This window comes from Eleginops maclovinus, chromosome 2, assembly GCF_036324505.1.
Source record: "Eleginops maclovinus isolate JMC-PN-2008 ecotype Puerto Natales chromosome 2, JC_Emac_rtc_rv5, whole genome shotgun sequence".
NCBI lineage: Eukaryota > Metazoa > Chordata > Actinopteri > Perciformes > Eleginopidae > Eleginops > Eleginops maclovinus.
The window spans coordinates 17,996,012-18,017,771 of record NC_086350.1 but is presented as its reverse complement, the minus strand read 5'-3'; the positions used below and the strand labels follow the sequence as shown (position 1 = coordinate 18,017,771).

The following is a 21,760-nucleotide window of genomic DNA, read 5'->3' as shown; positions in this document are numbered from 1 at the left end:
ACACTTTCATGGCATATTTCACCTTTTCTGTCTAGTTATATTCACACCTTTTAAATTTCTTTCATACAAACAGGACCGTTTAGAGTGAAGTCAATTAGGACTTTTATAACAGAGGAGAGCATCAAAGTGATGTGGACCGTACCTGATGAAGACAAGACAAGCTATCGTTACAATGTGACTCTTTGGCAGTCAGATAAGCCCATTCAACATATAAAAGTTAAAAACAATTCTTATTTTGACGAGCTGGTTCCTGGCGAAAAATATGATATTAGTGTCACCACAGAGACTTCTGATGGAACAAAGGGCGCTCCAGAATGGATTTCAAAGTGCACAAGTATGATCATAACAGCTGGTTTCATTTCACATAAAATAAATGCAAACCCATATTTTGAAATTTGTGTATGTAATAATTTAATGTTATTCTGACGATAATGTCCTATTGATGCTGCAGATGCAAGCCCGGTGGAAGAATTGGTGTGTAAAGGTCCAAACACAAAAAATGCAAAACTCATCCTGAACTGGAAACAACCCAAAGGCAACTACTCTGGCTTCAATGTCACTTATAATGATAATTCCTTCTTGGCCACAAACCATTGTGAACATACTGTGCCCAACCTTCCTCACTATACTGAATACTATCTAACAATTAAGACTCAGAGCTGTGGACTTCCCAGCACTCCTGTGAATATCAGTTGCAGAACAGGCATCACAAGTAAGACATTATGCTTAATTAATTTCACTGTTCCATTAATTATTCTCAATATATATACTCAATGTTACCCAAAACTTTTTTGTCCCCCCCCAAAGATCCACCTATTCCAGATGACAATGAGTCACTGGTGAATGTGGGTTCCAAGGTACACAACAGGTTCACCATTCAGATTAAATCCAGCCTGCTTGAGAACACCAATGGGCCAATCACAAATGTTGGGGTGCTGGTGACAAATGACCTCAAAAGTAGTAGTTTCTTTTTCTTTAATTAAAAGAATACATTATGCCCAAAATGACCACTTGTATATCAATAACTCACCTTGTGTTACTTTGGATTTGTGAAGAACACTTAGTTTTCCTTGTGTTCAAACGGGAAATAAAAAAACAATGGCCTCGTTTACCAACAGCAACACCGTGTCAAACCATCGGTTTACAAAGTCTTACGCAACTCATTTTGTATTAAGTCTCACTTATCCAGGTGTGTGCTAACTTCTTTTAAACGAGTATTTTCAGTAAAATCTTACAACTTAAAACCTTTTTGTAACAGTACTGGCAGGCAAGAGTAGCATGTATGTGCAAGCATGACACTTTTTTATGCAGGAGTGTGTTTCACAGTGGATTAATGCAAGCAAACCATGTTCTTTTCACAAACTCAACATAACAAAGGATGAGTAAATGAAATTCAAATGATCTATTGAGTCCTGTAATTATGCTGCACTCATCATCAATTGGTGCTAATGTGACCATTTGTGGAAGTATACTGTTAGTCTGTATTTGTTACCATGAAACTATAAATACCAACCACTGTAATTCCAGCTCTACCAGGTGTCATAACTGATTGGAAACAGTTCTTGGGAAAAACATATAAGCAGTGGATTAAAAAGGATACTGCTGTGTACCTGGCAACAGTCACAGAAAAACCCTTCCAAACACGCAGTGGACAAAGCCATTTGACCATAGCAGTGGGAGATGAAACCAGTTGGAAAGGCTACACTAATGGTCCTTTGGAAGCCAATGGAAAATACCAGTAAGAACACAAACAATATTGTATGAATAGGTGTGCAGGAGTAGATAGATACAAACCAGTTATTCTTGATTGTTGAATAGTAAACAATTGGGATATTAGGAAAAGGAAACGTAAGCATGTGTATATCGATCAACTGATTTGTTCCATCCTGCAGATATGCCATTGTGTTGTTCACCAAACTGGACGTGGAAAACCACCTTGTGCAATACAAAGAATCACTGGTGTCAATAACACAGTTCTATCCTGTTGTTGAACTTCCACAGGACCCAGGTAACACATCCACAGCACATGTTATTTAAATGCTCCCTTGATGTGAGAAAACGCTCACTTGCCTCTTTGTGTGTCTTTTTGTTGTCATGTCTGTCAACATTTTAGCAATCATTGGCATTGCTGTCGGAGCAGCATTGGGAATTTTTTGCGTTCTCTTCATCATCCTAATTGGCTTCATAGTCTATTGGAAAAGGTGTGTCATTGTCAATTTACAAAAAAGACTATTGAGTCAGTTCGTATTGGACTAAACTCTAAATTCACCACACGTGTATTGCAGGGTTTCCAACAAAGAATCATCAGACATCCAGATTTATTCCATGAGGTAAGGTTTGCATGTTTATCATGTTGTTATAAGTTCAAAGTAGATGGACAATAATTGCTTCTTTAACAGTCAACATTGCTTCTTCCTCTTTCTTATTCCAGAGCCAAAGTGTAAGTATAAATTCTTTTAAATTATTAAGTATGTTTAGATCTTTCAACTTTTCTAATTATGACACAAAATGAAGACACAGTGGTCTGACCTCTTGTCTTCATTTGAGCAGAAGTGTGGCTGTAAGGGTGGAGGACTACGAGGACTACTACAAGAAGCAGAAGGCAGACTCCAACTGTGGCTTTGCTGAAGAATTTGAGGTGAAACATGAGCCTATTATTCATGAGCAACTGGTATAAAAATAAGCTTATTCATAGCAGGTAATGATTGCAAAACATTTTAATATAAAAACCATGTCAAATATGTTCTGCAGGTGCGTGGATGTATATCATTTAAGTTAAGATTTTTTACAATACAATTTGTGTAGATGCGATAACTACATATTTGGTGATTGAATTGTTGGTACCGAAAATGCAACCTAGTTTCAGTCATGAAATCATCATTCCGTATTCTTTCTTTCATCCAAAAGGACCTAAAGATGGTTGGTACAGCTCAGCAGAAATCTAATGCTGAGAGATTAGAGAACAAGCCCAAGAACCGCTATGCTAATGTGCTTCCCTGTGAGTCTCCTCAACAAATTCACCTCTGCTGCTTTCAAAAATAACATTCCTCACTCTTTCAACTACATCAAAGCCTATCACCTTTATCCACCGTCATCATCTCATTTTTGAGTGGACATAAAATCAATATAATCACACACATATCAGTGCGGCTTACCTACATATAGCAAACATATCTTTTCATTTACCCTCTTTTTCACCTCCCAGATGACTCCTCTAGAGTGAAACTCTCTATCATCCATGGGAGTCCATATGATGACTACATCAATGCTAACTACATGCCGGTGCGTACTGACACTCTTTAAAAACAGCTCTCTGCCTGAGCCATTGCTTCGGTATCAGTCCACATCCTGATCATCCTTCTCCTGCTTAATGGCATGCTATCCATCTTTATCTGCAGTGATGTTTGATACTCTTCGAGGCTCTCAACAGAACAGGATGGATGTTTGTGATGTGTGTGTGGGGCCAATGTTTTATTTGACAGGGTTACAACTCCAGGAAGGAGTTTATCGCAGCTCAGGGTCCTTTGCCCGGCACAGTCAACGATTTCTGGAGGATGATCTGGGAGAAGAACGTGCGGACTCTGGTCATGCTGACACGCTGCAATGAACAGGGTCGAGTGAGTTTGAACACAAGCACAACGCCACGAAGCAACAAGAATGTTCACGTGTTCAACATGCAGTAGATCTAATTGGCATATTTCTGAAAAATAATTATAAGGTTATATACTTAAATTTGTACATTGACAGTAAATATTATGTTTTCCTGTTCCAGGTCAAATGCGAGCAATACTGGGCTCTTGGCACCAAGCACTTTGAAAACATCACTGTTACAACAACTTCTGAAATAGCACTTGAAGACTGGACCATCAGGGACTTTGACATTAAAAATGTAAGTGGCATGACCTTAAATATTCTAAAAAATATATAATTTTAGGAGGGTATAATTCAATATCTGTGTTGTGGAATCATCACCCATCATGGCTGTTTTAATGCCTTTAGTAATACTTTTATTACAGCTATATCACTTCTATGAGTGAACAAACAACCCTCTACTGAACGCTTTTAAACTAATGAGTCTGAACGCACGTTGTTAAATTGCAATACAAAATACATTTTGTGCTCCAATTACCTTCTGAGCCAGGGCATTATAATTGGGAAAAGGCCTCTCTCTGCATCACAGGCAGTCAGTCAGTTTCAACCATTTTGGGTTTGTTCTGCCTATAGGTGAAAACCGCAGAGACCCGTTCAGTGCGTCACTTCCACTTCACAGCCTGGCCAGATCACGGCGTACCGCAAACCACTGAGCTCCTCATCAGCTTCAGACACTTGGTCAGAGAACACATGGACCAATTCTCCAGGCACTCCCCCACCGTGGTCCACTGCAGGTCCGACTGAACACACACACACTCAATTTAATTCTGCACAACGGAAATGACAAAAACATCTGAAATTTGTCTGTCTTTCTCTTTTCCTTTACATTTTCTACATTCAGTGCTGGTGTCGGAAGAACTGGCACCTTAATAGCCATCGACCGTTTGATGTTCCAGATAGAAAGGGAAAATATTGTGGACGTTTTCGGCATTGTCTATGATCTCCGCATGCACCGACCCCTTATGGTGCAGACAGAAGTAAGACACAGTCTCACATTTGTTTGTTTTTGTTTGTTTTACAGTGCATGTTGTTTGAAATATATGTAAAGTATACGAGGTGTGCCATAGCTCAGTCATTTTTTAATTGTATGTCTCTGCAGGACCAGTATGTGTTCTTAAACCAGTGTGCCATGGACATCATCAGATCAAGAACCGGAACCAATGTTGATCTAATCTACCAAAACGCTGCTGCACTCTCCATTTATGAGAATGTAGAACCAAAAAAAGGTTTCTCCAAAAGCGGGTATCAAAATGCATAAACCCAAGAAACCACTCAGGACCTTTTAGTCTCCCAAGCTTTAAAAAAATCAGCAGGTATTTGCAAAGGTAACATTCTTAACAAATTGTTGTGTATTTCTTTTTTTTATTCGTGCCAGGCTTTTGATAAGAATTTTTTAATGTTTTTTTTAGAATTTAACCCTCCATTTTGTGGTATTTATTTGTTGAAAATGTTGAATGTTTGAAAATAGAGGGAGCTGTATATGGAGATACAATAAGGGACATAAACACTGACCGAAATGAAATTGGATTATATGTCAAATTGGATTGTCTCTGATAAATTCAGATTTTGTTATGGCTCAGTCTTTCTTTAAGTTTTGGCTTGTTTATTGCTGTATATGACTTACTGATTATTCTATTTTTTTCTCAGGTAATATATTGTATGCTGTATAGGTATCATTACACTTTTTGCCAGGAAAACTTGTATTACTTGACCTTTGTATTGCCTTGTAAGAAGAATTGCTTGTTTGAATAATATGTGCTTTTTCAAAGCCTTTATGCTTTGGTGCCAGTAGATGGCACTCCAGTTTCTTGTCTTAAACTGAAAAAAACAAACTTAGACTGTTAAGATATTACTTTGTTAAAGGAAACTTTAGGTTAAGTTAAACAATATATCATATTTCATATATGTTTTTCAGATCATCCAGCTAATTCTTTAAGCTCACTTTAATCCAATTTAAACTGTGCAATGCCTTTGAATAGAAATGTTGTATGTTCAACATAGAGACTTTTCTACACTGTAGTTAGTAATGCACTGGATGCATTAGTCTTTTGTACACTGTCCAATTTACAAATGATAAAGATGTATTTATTTGTTATCAGTCTCATTGATGATATTTTGGCCAGTCTTTTGTGAATGATTCACCCCCCCCCCCCCCCCCCTGATTGTTACAATTTCACTTGGAATTTTGTTTTCTTGATCAGATCTGAATTGCTTTGCATTGATTAAATGCTCAGGAGGAGTTGGCTGGGGAAGTATGGTGTTAAATCCATACTGCCCCAGTTTGTCATTTAAAGAATTTATAAGTCATACAGACTGGTTTTGTTTTGTTAATGCCATTCTTCTCTGTACATTCCTCAAAGAAACAACCATGTTATGTCACTTCCTGCTGTATATCCGATCTGTCTATGGCCATGTCCTGTGATTAAAAAATCACCATAGGAGTTTTGTTTTCAGCTTTTAAAGGGCAGCATTTTCTATTAGGCAGGTACATCCTCAAGACATTTGCTGCAAGGGGACAGCTTTATGATGTTTATTAAAATTCTGTGTTTTATTTTTATTGTATCATAATGTACTTAAGGTTTGAGAGCACTTAATGAAATAAGAATAAGAATAGTTTCAAAGTTGTAGCAATGTTATTTGAATGCTTTACGAAATGCTTGCTGGTACAATGCAAATACATGTAAAATGCGCAATGATTTAATATTTGTAAACCTATCAATAAAAAATGAAACAAAATGGGATAATCTGTCATTATTTTTTTACCCAACATATATGGCTATGTAGTGTCTGCATGGTTTGAATTCATGTGTGAGTTAACATAGCTTTAACCTGTCCATTAGCTAAACAGCTGAGATCAGTTTACTCTCACCAAAATATTTTTAGAATTCTTGACACTTTTACAAACATTAGGGATGTCACAATATGCCACTTCTTGTGAACCATGTAGTACCAACATACCATGCACACTTTTTATCACAGCTACACTACACTGCATTGATGATACCTTATTATGCAGATGGTTTCTGAGCTCATGCAGTCAAATGGAAAGATCAAATGAAGCAAACCAAATATGCTGCATGCTGCAGAGGAGGGCTGAGCTGGCAGACTTATGCATTATTTAGATCAACTTTGAGATTGCAGGTAGTGCACCCTGAAATGATTAATAAATAATGCATTTTTTTATTTCCTCACAATTAAGGAACAAGCTTTTTAGACTGAGACTTCAAAAAGTTATAATTTTGCAGCTCACATCAGGCGAACACTCGGGGGATTCTCTGCAATATGGCAGTGTTTTAAGGGCAAACACTTTCACACAGAAGGCACACCCGGCATGGTGGTAATGTAAGATTTTGACAGCGTGTCAGCTTAAATGAGCCTGATATTTCTAAGTCATCATCCTTGTTCCATGTCTCTCAGATCCACAAATAAGATCTAAAAATAGATGTGGCATTTAAATGGGTTCTATTTTCCTATGCTGTGTGTTGCAATAAAAAGTATACAGAGAGATGAAGCGGTTATGACAGCATTACAACCAGGGAATACAAAATCCAATAGGACAAGATAACTGGGTGGTCCAAAATGAATGATGAGCTTAAATGTGTATGTGCCAGACACTGAATCCAATATAATGGATTACACCAGCTTTTGATCGAGGCATTAATAGTTTATGTTGTCGTTCCTGTCTTTAAAAACACACAACCACACAGCTATGAAAGGATCTTTTGTTGACACTACACGTTGTGAATGCTTGACCATTTCTCTTTGAATATTAAGGATAACATTTATTATTATGATTAAGTATGTATAGGTTTTGGCTTGGTGTGGTAGGAAACAAAGTGCATGATATAATTTTAGGGCAACTGTGTTTTTTAAGTATAGCAATTCTATCCCACTGTACACTTCTAATTCTCCTTTCCACCAAAAAATATTTTTCTGTTTACACACTACATACAGTATATCTGACAGCTATAGTTACTAACTGCTTAGAAAAAAAAGTTTTATATAAAACACGATTAACTTGTCATGCATTATTGTACAAAACCGTATCACCAATATTTATTTAACACATAAAAAATTACATTATTTCATAAAATGACATTAATTATAGTGAAATGCTTTAATATAAAAACTGTACACATTAGAATTAAAAACTTGTAAAATGCTAGTTATATGTAAATTCATTGATAAATTATAATCTTATAAAATCACATATTACACTGGCAGTGTGCTGTCAATAGGTTTGTAAAATCTTAATACTTTACAGTACCTTAAGGAGAAGAAAAGAAAGAGAAGAAATGTTGCTGATAATACTTAATAACCCTACATTTAACTTCATACAAAAGCGTTTGTTTGGATTTTGTTTAATGTAGTATGTTTATATTGTTCTTGCTACATTTAATGAAAATACCAATACTTTTATCATTGTTAAATACACTGGACAATTTGTTTGAAGTTTCAGGGGCTCTATTTTTAAACTAAGCTAATTAACTTTACTCTTGACAGGTTGTAAATGCTATACAAAAACTCAACAAAGAGGCTTAAATACTTCATAATTGATACTGAAAATGTATGGAAATTATGCTCTTGTAGGTAACATAACGCCATAGAGTACATGTTTCATATCTACACTCCAGCACCGCGCAGCAGGTGTTGTGCGCTGCTGTGGCCACAGGTGTCGCCAGGGCTGCCTGAGCAGCGGCAGCAGCAGCCAGATGAACTGTAGCAGGAGGATCCAGTCCACTCCACACTCTCCATGTTGAAACTTCTCCTCCAGCCGACTCCTACCGTCCGCCAAAGCCCGCCTGCTGTTCCCCTCAACCCGGCTATCTCACACAGTCCCGTGCTATGACGCTGGTTTGGGAAGGAAGCTCGGAAACAACTGTATGAGCGCCTCGCTGGTCGACACTGAGTAAGTTTAACATTTAACTGCTGTATTACTACAGCACGCCGACGCGTCGAGAAAGATAACTTGCTATTTTTAGCGCACGGTACTTGTATTATTTAACGTATGTTTTATGTGCTAACTTGCGCTAGCTAGCGGAGCTCTGATAGCATGAACTGGAAGAATAAGGAGGATTTGCTTCTTCCGGACGGTAGTTTTGAGGGTCATAACGTCGACATTTCTAGAGGAATTTGGTCAGTGTTGGTAGTAACGTTTATCAGTGTCTGTGTTGTGCCCGTCTGGCGGGGTATGGGGCTAACGTTACATGCTAGCTGCTTAAAGTAAACCCTCATCACCACTCCATTAGCACACCGTGCCCCATGCGGCTGCATCTTGGCTGTCACTTGTTTGCATGGCAACCATGAACCTAGCCCAGGTGTAGGGTGACAAGCAAGGACAAGTACATCTGTATTATTTCCAAGTATTTATTCGTTTTACCTTACTGCTGCTTAAAGTAACGTTGAACTACTTTGGTAAATGAAACCAATCGAAAATGGATAACGTAATACACGGCATGTGGCAGAGAAATCACCGGAGGAAATACCCTAAGGATGAATGCTACTTCCAAACAACCTCCATTACTCAAAGGAACACTCAGTACATCTTCGTGATGTCATGCAGGGCGCGACGTGTAGCATGCAGCATGTAGCGCTGAGACATAATGCAGTGTGCACAGGATTCAAAGCAGAGGGTTGTGAGGCTGCTAGACATTTAAATGTCAAATGCCGGTATATGCACTGCAGCCAAGGAAATCTTTAGCAAATATTCAAATGTAATGTTTCTCATGTGATGCCAAAGCTGTACCCTCTGACGTCTTCACTACCAACCCATTTATGACTGTTCTTCCCTGATTAATATTGAGTACATGAGTTTATTGAGTTTGTGTGATAGATTATACATAGGTTAAGCTAATACAACCTTTATATTCAGAATTTGACTTGAATATAGGTGTAATTATATTTTGTCTAGATCTATATGTGGATTAAATGATAAACAATCTAATACTAACATCCACAATGAAAACATCAATACTATCTTTAGGATGCACCTTTCTATTTTGAAATTCCCATAGCAGTCTCTGTAGCCATTTCCTAGCTCTATAGAACCCAGTTAAATCATATTTAATTGATATAAATGTTACTGATATAGTGTTCTATTGTCTTATGATGTTGTCATATTTCCATCAAATTCTAATCTGACGGAATTTGTATCGTGGCGGACTTTGTAATACTATCATCAAATGTTACCAAATTTCTGGCTCACTTGGTAGAACGCTAAGTCACAAATAATAATACTTTAAAAGAAATGTTTTCATTTTATTATAAAAAAGAAAAATACAAGCAACCAAGATGTCATCAGATTCTCACTCTCAAATGCTCACATTACTGCTAAGCTTTATAATCCAGTATGGGTGGGGCGATACTATTTGATCTTGATAAGATGAGATAATGACTAAATGTAGAGATTTACCAGTGCTACATCGCCTCATCCATCTCTGTCTATTCCCAGTACTGTCAGTGATAGAAGTGCTCATCATCTTTAATCTTGTGGTATTATGTTGAGTTAGTCTTTGCTAAAGATGAGAATAGCACATCAGTGCACTTTAGTTAATAGTTAAAAGGGTTACTGGAATGTGTCACTCAAAACACTGGAGAAAAAAAACAGTTGAATGGCAAAGCTATCCAAGCACAAGGGGAAATGATTACCAGAGTGCTAGAAGTGAAACGTTGGGTGATATTTTGGAAATTGCAGCTGAGTGTGAAAAGACAGTTAAACAGACTGCCTCTTGTCCCCGCTTTTCTGTTTGTCAAAACTCTGCAGAGTCGTTGCTTTGTTATCTCTGTGTTTTTGTGATTCGTCTGTTCTTTCAGCTGACACCATCTTCCAGAGTGTACTCTACTGAACAATGAAGGCCTGATACCCAGTATTAGGATTTTCTGTTAGACTGGCACTGGGCAAACATTGATCTGATATTGAATGACCGCAAAATGTCAGACTGCAAGTGGTGTCAATAGCAAGGCTGGAAACATATCAGGCATTTGAAAGTCATTAATAATGCTTGTCCCCTGGAAATAGGTCATGAGATCGATAACAGACTATTCCTATTTGCATACATGGTTTCATCAAGTTTGTGTTGCTTTACATACTCAATGTGTAATACCCCTTATTAGATTCAGTTTTAATCCTCTATAACCAAACAAATCAATGTCTACTACTTAGCTTTTATCATGATGAGGGATTTTTTGTGCTGATCCAAAAGACTAGTCGTGCCATGTGAGAGTCTACCTTGCAGTAATCAGGTGGGGACATTTAATGCTGTTGGTCCCTAAGCCTATCAACTAGAACTGTGGCTTTGCTCTGCCGTGAATGACAAATGGGGAGAGAGTAGCCGTGAATCCGGGAAAGAGAAAAGGGTGGTGAGAATGGGAAGCTGTTTGAGCCCTTTTGGTGGGAGGTAAGTCCTTGTTTCTTTTTTCACTGCTTTTCCTAGCCGGAAGACAAAGCAACAGATGTCCCCACTCCATACTTTGCTGTGAGGAATACTCAGAAAAACTGTCAATCTAACTCCAAAGGAGAAGCCATTCCAGGGCGTCCGGGTGGTGAATTGGTTTTAAACGCTGTCCCTGGTTTGAGTCCAGCTGGGGACCTTAACCTGTTATGTCACCTTTCATTTCAATTTCAAACTTTATTATCCACGTTTAAGAATACGGCACAAACCTTTATTATATATAGTCCTTCTTGAGAATTTCATTTGAACACTGCAAGCAATGTTATTAGTTTAAATGACTAATTGGATATTTCTTCTTTATTATTATTATTACTATTATTATAAGAAAAGATAGTGTAGACACAGGAAGTGCAGAGGGGATATGCATACATTTTCAAAAGGCGACCTTACCGGCTAGAATCAATCTTTAAAAAAAAAAAATAGTTTAGCTCAGATGTTGATGTCAAAGCTGTAATGATGTTCATTTATTTACCTCACATACAGTTTTAATATTCTTAATTGTTTAAGATAACTGTTCTAAGTTCTTGTTATGTCATCTTGTGAATTCTGCAGCCTCACCAATATTCAAACGTATGCTTGGTGTGTCTCACCACTGACATTGCATTGCCATAGCTATGCATTCATGTTGACAGCAAAGAGATGAGGCATCTGATAAATATTCAATTGGAGTAAAGCTTTTGCCTGAATTGTAAAAAAAACACAACTAAATATCAGAACAGGAAAATAATACTGAAATACTCTAAAGGCAGGCAGTATTGTCAAGGAGTCTCACGCTTCAAAAAGCAGTCTTGGTTGTATGTGAGTTTGAAATTCTTCCTAGTCATTCTCCAAAAGATACTGAGCCCTATAAACTATCAGTTTGCCCGTGACTGTTATTAACAATGGAATTGTCCAGGATTTAATAAATGGCTCAGCACAGTTCCAGTTCCCCTGAGATATAAAAGCTTTCCCCAACACCTAGCGGGGGAATCTAGGCTAATACTGCTCCATATTGAACCTGTCTGTCTGCCTCCAGGGAGCAAATGCACTTTTAGCAGCCTCTGTTGTGCCAAGATTCCCTTCTCCTCCCATGGTCTTGAAGAGTTTTTTTTTGTCCTAAGTAACTTTACAGCTGGCCTTTTTATAAGTGCCTTTATATCTAACAGGTCCCTTTCCCACAGAATGCCACTTCTCCCCAGAGAAAGCTCATCTCTGTGAACAAAATATGATAGTGCTGACATTTTCCATGTGATGATCATTAGCTAATTAAACAGGAAGAGTACTTCAACACAAAGTGACATACCGAATACTGCATGCTGTATTTCTAAGTGGAGACACTGTTTATCACACTACCAAAGCCACATTACCTTATTTTAAGTATTGAGATGCAGGTCCTCAATTGTGCTGCTATAAGCTATAATTAGCTGCTCTTTATAATGACACCACTATTATAACACACTGAAATGCCTGTAGACATTTTCCTTTTGTGTCAGCTTTTCAATTGATGACTCAGAAGCAATATTTTATTATGCAACACAAAACAACATTTTTAATTATGAGAAGTTCATAACTGCACAGTGCCGGTACTCTTATTTGCACAATTATAATACTTGATAACCAGTTGTTTTAACGGAGTCGGACATTGTCCCCGGTGTTGCTCTGTGGCTTATATCGTCTCCTCCTGGTTCTCTCTTTAACACTAGTTCAATTTGGGTCACTTGTGACAACTTGTGCCATACTAATACTAAATATAGATAAGGTGTCTCGTTTTCTCCTACAATATCTGTGCAGAACTCTTTCTGAGTCTTGATTCTTTCAACAGAAAAAAAGTAGGTTCCTCATTATATGTTTGTGTTATCTTATCTGACACACACACACACACTCACTCACTCACTCACTCACTCACACTCACAAACACACACACAGGTTTTGAAAATGACCTTGTGACCCCTTGACGTTTGTTCCTGGGCTGCTGGGTAGCTGTTGTGTGTATTTTTAGAGCAGGTTTAACACCATAGAGCCACTGCTCTTCTTTTCACAGAGGCACTGGCAGCCTGGGTGCTCTCATGCTAGCTAGCTCCCCTGAAATCAATATCCTCCTCTCACTCATCTCTAGCTTAATGTATATGGATCTTCTGCTAGTGTAAATGCTGCCAGCTTTACTCTGGACTCAGACGGTTTACTTTGTGAAACATTGTTGGCACAGTTGCAAAACTTCCCAAATGTGCAAAAATATAAATTGAATTGTGCATGATCCGAAAAAGAGCTTTAGTGAGCAGCTGTGGGGGCTTGGATTTGGCAAAAAATACGTTATAAATATATTATTGTGTTCTGGCTGATGATTGTCAGTGCTATTCTGATTTATAACGTGCATTTTCGATGTACAATTTAAGTGACCTTAAAGTACAAAGAGGGAGGAAGCAAAATTGTCCTTTCACTATATACTTTGGTTTTATACTCGTCCCTGAAAATGATTGGCCCTGTGGACACCTCATGTCAAACGCTGATTATCTGCTGTTTAAAGGGATAAGCTGCAGTGTCTGTTGAGTTTACAGTAGGGTTGTTTTAGGTTTTTGACATAATTCTTTAAAAAATATTTTCTTATGTAAGAGTTGATGCTGAGGGAGCCCTATTACGTCATGGGTTTACTGTCAGCCCGTTAAGGCGTCTTTGGTCTTCATGATGCTCCATGCTGACTCTGTCACAATTATTTGGCTAAAGACACGTTTTCTAAAAGCTATCAGTGTACTGTCATATAACTTTGTTGCTTCAGATTATAAATAGCCAAGTATTAGCATTGCATTTTTGAAGCTGTGTAGTGTGTGTGCAGTCTCAGTTTTCCTAAAGGAGTCAGGTGAGGGGAGAAAGTAATACTGTGTTAGATTACACTAGACGGAAACTTGTGACACTTGTGTCGTAGTTTTCTTGCATCGCCTTAACCTTTTAAGAAGACATAAGGTTTCAGACCAAGGATGGTTTCCATCAGATAGGAAAATCACCTGACTTCAGTCTTAAAGTGATACTCCACCCAAAATATATCTTCTGGGTATTAAACTCTCTTTTTCTATGAATTGTGGCTATGAACAGATGACAGTGCTAATATGGCAAAAAAAAGCAGATGACCATAGAAAACACTCCTGCAGGAACTGTTTTTCAGTACTCCCTTTCTCTAGTCCTTATGACTCCCAGCTTCTAGCATCCTCCAATGCCCCCCCCCATCCCCCCCAACTGTTATTCTGTGCTTGGAAAAATACATCTATGTCTGATCTCTGTACTGGTGCACAGGGATGAAATTGATATAAATCCTCTCATCTAACTTTTGGTACTGAAGGTAATTTGTTTGTTTTAATATTATATTACTTTAATCCACGATTAAGATTTGTTGATGATGCAGCATTGCTTGGAGTTGGCCACTATTATTATTTTTTTTACTTGCATCATTTATAAAAAACAAAACAAAAACGGGGAAGCTTACCAGGACATGAAGCTTGGCATCACTATTGGAGTTACCACGGCTACTGCCAGACTTGGAGATGTCATAGGAACAACCAAACTGTAAAAGCCTCCCGCCGTGGCAAACATTTTTCTTGCCTGTGAGTTATGTAAACAACAAATGTGTAGCTGAACTTCAGGTCAGAATCTGATGGCTTTTTCCGTGTAAACTCAAGCTGTTGATTTACATTTGACAATATTGCAATAATGTTGTACCTTCCCAAACAAATATGGTCAGAATCAGATCGATGTAAATGACAGTTGTCGGGCCATAAAGCCAACGATCTGGTCATCTTGTCTTACCCAGACTCAAACATGGGCACATCCATCAATGCAAGAAAATATACTAGAATAACACCTTATTGTGACCTTTTAAATAGAAAGTCAGATTGGATTGTGGATTTGGAAAATCTTGACTTCCCTGGAGGTTATTCGAGGTTGAGGAGAACAATGTCATACCTTTCATTCCATGTCTCCTCTTATAAATGTATTATTAAAGCACCATTGTTCTCTCCTTGATTACTATAACTCTGACAGACTGCTTTCTGTTGTACCTAAGGTCTGAATCATTCAATAAACAACCTGGTTAAATTCGAAAACCCAGCTGCCTACAGCCACAAGTTGCCCATGAAGATAAATTGACATTCAATGTGAATATTTCGTGCATTCATAAAATGTAACGACAAATTACGAGTAAACCTTCAGGTATATATTTCCAAAAATAATCAGCTTTACCAGTTTTCCCCTTTACAGACACCAAATGTGCCTTTAGCTGCGCAGGAAGAACTCATCCAGTTATATACACTGCTCTACAGCTCTGTTTGTTTACCTTGCATCACAATGTTGTTTTTTTTATATAGGGTGCGATCTATAAGACCTATAGGCTAAACCTGATCTTTTAATATGTTTAGTCTATTCTGTATCCTTGGCATTATCAATGGAACGGTCATTCGTCCATAGGCATTGGGACATGAGGCCCACTTCAGATAGTTGAATGTTGGTCCCATGTTGCTTACTACTTTTATTGTGCCAACCCATACTTAGACCTAATGGCACAGACACCAGGCCCCAAAGCGAGAGGTCACAGTATGTGCTGAGCCACAATTAGTCTGTATGGCTTTTGAGTTGACTTAATATTAAGTACCCTCTGACCTTATGTAATTCCTGTGAAATCTAACCTGAGCAGTGAGTGCTTAGTTTCTGTACCCGAGTCTCAGTCTTCTGAATATCCAGCCTTTATGCAGGGAGGAGGATATACTTTATGGTTTGTTTGTGCGGTGGCTTTACTGGCCAACCATTCAACCCTTTTATAACCAAGGGCACCTATCAGTCTCCATTTCCCCTTTTGATTAAAAATTGATTAAAAGATGAGATCCAGAAGCACATGAAGGACACGTGGCCTCTAAACACACACTGACCTGTATTTTGCTTTTGATCTCCCTTCAATGCATAGCCGTGTGTTACCTTCTTACAACTAGCTTAAAAGTGTTCTAAGATTATCAGTGATTTGCCTGCTATGTGGTGTTAAATAGATCCATAAAATCTAATATTAGATGATCAGGCTGTTGTTATTACTTATCAGTTTTTCTCTGGCACTAAACACTACTATATTCCCAGTTTGAGTTCCTACCCCTTGCCTCAAGTTATTATTCCTATTGTTACTGTTAATGGAGCCAGAGACACAACTGTAAATCAGCGGGCAGGACCTGGCCTGGTCCACTCCTATGAGTCAGTCTTGGCTCTCTTGCTGGGAAACTTGGCGGTTTAAGCTCTCGGATGTAAATGTTACTTGCTTGCATGCTTGGGAAGACGTTATACAACATGCAGGGAGGCAGTGTTTCAGCCATCCATAACCATAAAGTTTCAATATCAGGGCTTGGGTGGCTAATAGCTCCCAGGCTGTATTTCATTCGGCTTGTTACTAAAAGCTACAAGGAGAAATTGGAAGTAGGAGACTTTGGTAAATCTAACACCAGCTTTTTAAATGCTGTTTTTGTGGGAAACTGGTGTACTGTTGGACAGCATAACAGATGGGAATAAATAGAAGGGGGTAAAGGCAATCTCCTCCGCTTGTACTTTCGGCATGTTTTATTGCAGTGTGAATCAGTCCCAAGAACAGACCTAAAAGCCTGGTCGGAGTGAGGAAATGTATGTAGGACAGCTGGGAGTGTGTATTAGAAAGTCGTTTTGGAATCCTTCCATTCAAACCATGTCACTTTCTGGGTCAGTGCTTTCACTCACTTTTTACTCTTTTTACATCTGACACATTTTGTTGTTCTTGTACAACATGTACAACAACTTGTTTCTTCAAATGCTTCTTTAGTGTGGCACTAGATGAATAGTTGAATAGATAGTAATGCTGTTTTAGTTAATATGAGGAAGTCATGGTTCTTCCTTCCCTGTCTCTCTGTTTTCCTTCACTTGCTGTCTGTGTTTTGCTTACATCTCCCCAGCAATGCCTCCCCTCTTTGTCTTTGCCCCTTAAGCGCCATCAGCTCAGGGATTCTCTCTCAGTTCACTTCTTATTTAGGTTAGACGTACTCAAGTGTTATGGCTTCCTTGTTAGCTCAGCGATAGGATTTAGAGACAAAGATTGCGCCTCAGCTGACCAACCCATTTTACAGTTGTTGGTTTTCCGTTAGATCATTAACTGTGGTGTCATAGGCAGAGATCCATGGCTTTGCATTAAACTGTTACGTAAAACCTTGGTAAAGTCGTGGAATTAGGGATATTTTAGTGAAGTTCTCCTACCTGTGAAAAAGGTAACAATCCATCGAAAATAATCATGTTATAGGAAACTGTTGCAAATATTGTATGAATCTCATAGAGACAAACTGCTTGTAGTGGTTTTCCTGCAAACCTGGTTCCATACTAAATGTCCTTGGGGTGAGTGACTACAATATTGTGCATGTATCTGCATTTTTTAAGGATTCATAAAAAGTGTGTGTGTGTGTGTGTGTGTGTGTGTGTGTGTGTGTGTGTGTGTGTGTGTGTGTGTGTGTGTGTGTGTGTGTGTGTGTGTGTGTGTGTGTGTGTGTGTGTGTGTGTGTGTGTGTGTGTGTGTGTGTGTGTGTGTGTGTGTGTGTGTGTGTGTGTGTGTGTGTGTGTGTGTGTGTGTGTGTGTGTGTGTGTGTGTGTGTGTGTGTGTGTGTGTGTGTGTGTGTGTGTGTGTGTGTGTGTGTGTGTGTGTGTTGTTTTGCTTTGGTTCTGGATTTGTGGCTTATCGCACATCCCAGCTGTTGGAGAATGCATTGTTCTATGCACAGGCAGGATTTAAAAGCATTTTAAGGAGAAACAAACAAATTGGGTTTTGAAAACAGCATTTTTATCCGTAAACAATTAACAATTTACTGTATGTTAAGTACAAGCAATTAGAGGGAGTGTCAAAATGAAGATTAAAATGAGGGGTGTATTTAAAATGTACATCATACTGTGAGATTCCTTCAGTTTTCCTGGACTCGCATCTTCTTAGGGTGTGTTTGTGTTTTGAGTTGTAGTCCTTCATGTTTCTGTTGACTTAGTAAACACACACTGAAAAGAATCCTGTTTCTTTACATGAACCTTGATAGTGCTTCTTGCGGCAGTGATCAGTTATACTTTCATTTTCAATCAGCCTTCACCTTGTTGACTTCCATGACAGATCAAGTAGTTCTTTTAGTGCTAAATCTTTGTTAGCGGGACACCGTCTGTAACCATATGTCTGAGGGTGGTTTGTGTGTACTTGGTAAACAGACGTTTGGCCCTGAGAGACGTTAGCAGCTCCCTTAGGAGTGAGAAAGGTTTGGGTGGAGCTCCACCCTCCTTAACACAGTGGTGTGACCAGGAGGAGCATGGGAAGGAGAGACACCGGGAGTCAGGGAGTTTGTTTGTTTTCACCGTGTGGGTTAAAGTGAAACCTTATTCTTACTTTTGTTTTTCTGCAGGTGAGACGAGCTGCTCCCACAAAGGCTGCTGGATGCGGTGCCTCCTGCGGCTCAGGTGAAAGGTAAGCTGAGCTCTCGCCTGCGGGCACACTCTTTATTGTCTTAATAATGCATTTGCTGGGTTAGGGTGGCTAGCTATCAGTTTGTACCTATAGTTAATCAATTGGTTTATATCCCAAGCTTTTATCTGTGGAACTGTTTGCGCTCAGCCGTCAGTCTACTTTGAAAGTCTGACACAAATGCAAGTCATTTTTACCTAGTGTTGCTTGGAGGGATAACTCTCTATATGAGCAGAAGAGAGAATTGGAACATGTCTCTTAAGGTGTGTAGTAGACATACTTTCTGTTTTATGCCAGCTTTTATTACATTTTTAAGTACACTTGCTCTCTAGCTTTTTGATCACAGTGTCAGTTACTGCTGTAAAGCTTACATCTGTGCTGGTTTGTTGACTTCTGCATTCCCAAGTGAGCAATTATGTGCCAGTTTGTAAAGTTGAAGCTCAGGGCAGCGTTGGAAGAAGAGAAACTGTTTGACAGAACTGAGAGCGGCAGCTTACAGGGTGTGTCAGAGTCGTTTGGGTTAGAAGGGAGTAAATGTTTGGGTTGCACAAGGACAGTTGGCTGCAGATTGCACCTTCAGAGAGATACGCAAAGCCCTAAAAGCAGTGCTTTGCCTGGAGTACAAGTTGATCTTTCATACAGTGGCGGAGGAAGTGTAATGACTGGTTACTATTTCTTTTTTCGGCATTGGATCCTGAGCACACTTGCTCTTTTATGGTGTTTGTTGTATGTTATTCAAATAAAGGTTGAGTAAAAGTTCCTTCGGTTGTGATGGAATTACACTGATAAAAAAATATTGAGCTTGCATTGCTATGGTATCCTGAAACTGTGTTTCCTGCTTTGCTATTCTATCAGTCAGAAAGCATTTGAATTCAGCCTTGCCCAAGTTGTTTATCTTGGCATGTGTTTGCAGCATAGAGAGGTAGGAGTTTTAACTGTAAATTACACATTAACAGGGCAAACTGTCTCAACCTGTACCCATCAGCCCACATCAGGCTACTTTAGTTTCACTTTTTTGTCTGCCTTTAAAAGCCACACACAGCTAGACTATTTGATTTACTAGTGTTGAAATAATGGTTATAAAAATGTTATAGTTTATGTTTCTGTGACTGAGTGGTTTTATGTTATCTTATCTGATCTGTGCTTCATCAATAAGGCTTAGTTTTGAGCACACAATGTGCACATAGATTAAAAAAAAGACCTTACACTCTTGGTCAAGAGACACAGGATGTTTTTATTTTTCTTCATTATCCCAATCTTCCACATCCGATACACCATACACAAGCTTTGAAGTTAAAACTGGGATCCCTATTTGGTCTACACCAGTATAAAGTGCAGATAACTGAACACTGATGTATTTAGTGTCTCCACCACCTTTAAACTTACTTTTACTTCTATGTTGAAGAGATACTGCTGGTTTCACACAGCAATACTGATATCTGGTGGACTTCTCATTTCCTTGTACATTAAGGTCATACATGTTGAAATTGTAATGATATACACATTTTACTAAATCATTACATTTTTAAAGATGGACTTACCGGGTGTTCAGCTTGCTGTAGTGAAGCATGACTAGATAAACAGAAATATGCAGAACTGCTCTCCTCTCCATATTTAGCCCTATCTTGGGCTGTGATGCTTATTATTTGGGATAGAACAATGAGATGTACTGCTTGCGTCATACCCTAAATTACCATCGGCCCATATTGTTTTAGTATGTGTTTGTCTGGACCTGGTCCATGAAAGACTCATACATGCAGGGCATGACCTTCTAAAAATGGATCTAAAGGACAAGTAGTTCCAAATTGGTTGTCAGGCAGAATAGATTAACGGAAAGAGTGCTAGTAATGCTTAAGAGCGAGTACCTGGCAGTCTCCTTTGATGGGCCTGAAGAGCATAATATAATCAACACTGAGGGAGGCGGAGTGAGATTTATGTTTATTTATTGTGCTGCTGCAGAGACCCTTCATGCTTATTATTGACACATGGAAACCAATCTGGACTTCTAAACACCATAATAAAGGCTCAAATTAAAATGTAGACCTCTTTCTTATTGGGGAGTAATTCAATATCTATTTGGTGGTCATCTCAAACCTTGGCAATGGCAAACACAAAGTGTGTATGGACAGATGTATACCAACAGGAAACAAAATGTCCTGTTATTTGGTGGTACTAATCCTCAAAGGGGCAATTTGTTAGACGACTGGGGCCTTTCTGTCTGCTGTTTGCATTACTCCCCACGCCTGCATAGTTTTTCCAAAGCCATGCAGGTGAGGTTAATTGGCAGCTAAGGATGTGAGCGTGGATGTTTGTGTGTCATCATGTTTCAGCCCTGTGGTTTGAGGGGTTCTGCTTCAAAGTAAAAGCGGATATAGGTAATGGATGGATGATCCTTAAACATAAACTGGCATCTTTGGCAGAGCTATTACCGATTGTCCATTTGTGCTTTTCACTCGAATAAATTGTGTGTATGATTAGCTCTCTTGTGAGGACAAGCCTGTGCATCTTGTCACTGAAAAGCCTGGGAGCGACTGACAGCTCCTATAAAAGTGTCTGTCATTGTTGGATTGATGAAGGGACAGAAAAGGCGACAGGTGGTAAAAGTGAGAGGATGGATAGGATGTGGGAGTTGTTGATCTGTTGATTATCTGGTCTAATGAGGCACTCGTTCATAGGAAAGGAATGAAGTGAGAGTTGAATACAGCATCAGACAGACAGCTAGATACCCAATAAAACTCTAGGGTTGCCAGATGTAAAGAGCATAGGTTGTAAAATGTTTGGAGTTAAATAACGTGTTGAACATGAAACCCCCTCATATGGTGTACTATACAGCTCCGGAAAAAATTAAGAGACCACTCCAATTTTTTCTTTAATCTTTATCTCTACATGTATGGCAGCCATTCCAGTGTCTGTTAAATTCCAACACAGAGAAAAATTGTCAGTAGTTTATAGAATACATTTAACTCAAAAACATACCTATGAATAATAACACCGGCTGTTTTTTGTTATTCTCAGAATATTTTGGGTTATCCATCATTTCTTAGCATGCAGTTAGCATTTGGCACTATTCATGCACTAAGACAGTGATTCTTAAACTAGGGGTCGCGACCCCAAACGGGGTCGGCAAAAACTTCCGTGGGGTCGCAAAATTATTTGTTACTTCAGTCGGAAATTAGCTGTTATAACACCTGGTGAAACAACGAAA

The 21,760-nt window shown here is 38.7% G+C and overlaps 2 protein-coding genes across 10 annotated transcripts in view; both read left to right on the top strand.

The window, feature by feature from the left end:
- ptprjb.1 (protein tyrosine phosphatase receptor type Jb, tandem duplicate 1) overlaps nt 1-6,395 on the top strand; it is a 28,885-nt gene extending 22,490 nt beyond the window's left edge. For 3 of the 6 annotated variants that reach the window (XM_063901345.1, XM_063901346.1, XM_063901343.1), the window contains 15 exons: nt 74-334; nt 452-712; nt 808-960; nt 1,528-1,738; nt 1,893-2,008; nt 2,114-2,201; nt 2,286-2,330; nt 2,551-2,638; nt 2,908-2,998; nt 3,206-3,282; nt 3,483-3,617; nt 3,773-3,889; nt 4,225-4,385; nt 4,493-4,628; nt 4,751-6,395. In XM_063901345.1, coding sequence (XP_063757415.1) covers nt 74-334; nt 452-712; nt 808-960; nt 1,528-1,738; nt 1,893-2,008; nt 2,114-2,201; nt 2,286-2,330; nt 2,551-2,638; nt 2,908-2,998; nt 3,206-3,282; nt 3,483-3,617; nt 3,773-3,889; nt 4,225-4,385; nt 4,493-4,628; nt 4,751-4,909 — 2,099 coding nt within the window. In that variant the 3' untranslated portion in view covers nt 4,910-6,395. Of the gene's footprint in view, nt 1-73; nt 335-451; nt 713-807; nt 961-1,527; nt 1,739-1,892; nt 2,009-2,113; nt 2,202-2,285; nt 2,331-2,550; nt 2,639-2,907; nt 2,999-3,205; nt 3,283-3,482; nt 3,618-3,772; nt 3,890-4,224; nt 4,386-4,492; nt 4,629-4,750 lie in introns of those variants that run through there. The other 3 variants (XM_063901344.1, XR_010167434.1, XM_063901347.1) reach the window with 3 other exon arrangements.
- A 1,991-nt stretch (nt 6,396-8,386) lies between these two features.
- osbpl5 (oxysterol binding protein-like 5) overlaps nt 8,387-21,760 on the top strand; it is a 45,126-nt gene continuing 31,752 nt past the window's right edge. For 2 of the 4 annotated variants that reach the window (XM_063904691.1, XM_063904673.1), the window contains exons 1-2: nt 8,387-8,560; nt 18,497-18,558. The gene's annotated coding sequence lies outside the window, so the exon portion shown is untranslated. The remainder of the gene's footprint in view (nt 8,561-18,496; nt 18,559-21,760) is intronic. The other 2 variants (XM_063904681.1, XM_063904702.1) reach the window with 2 other exon arrangements.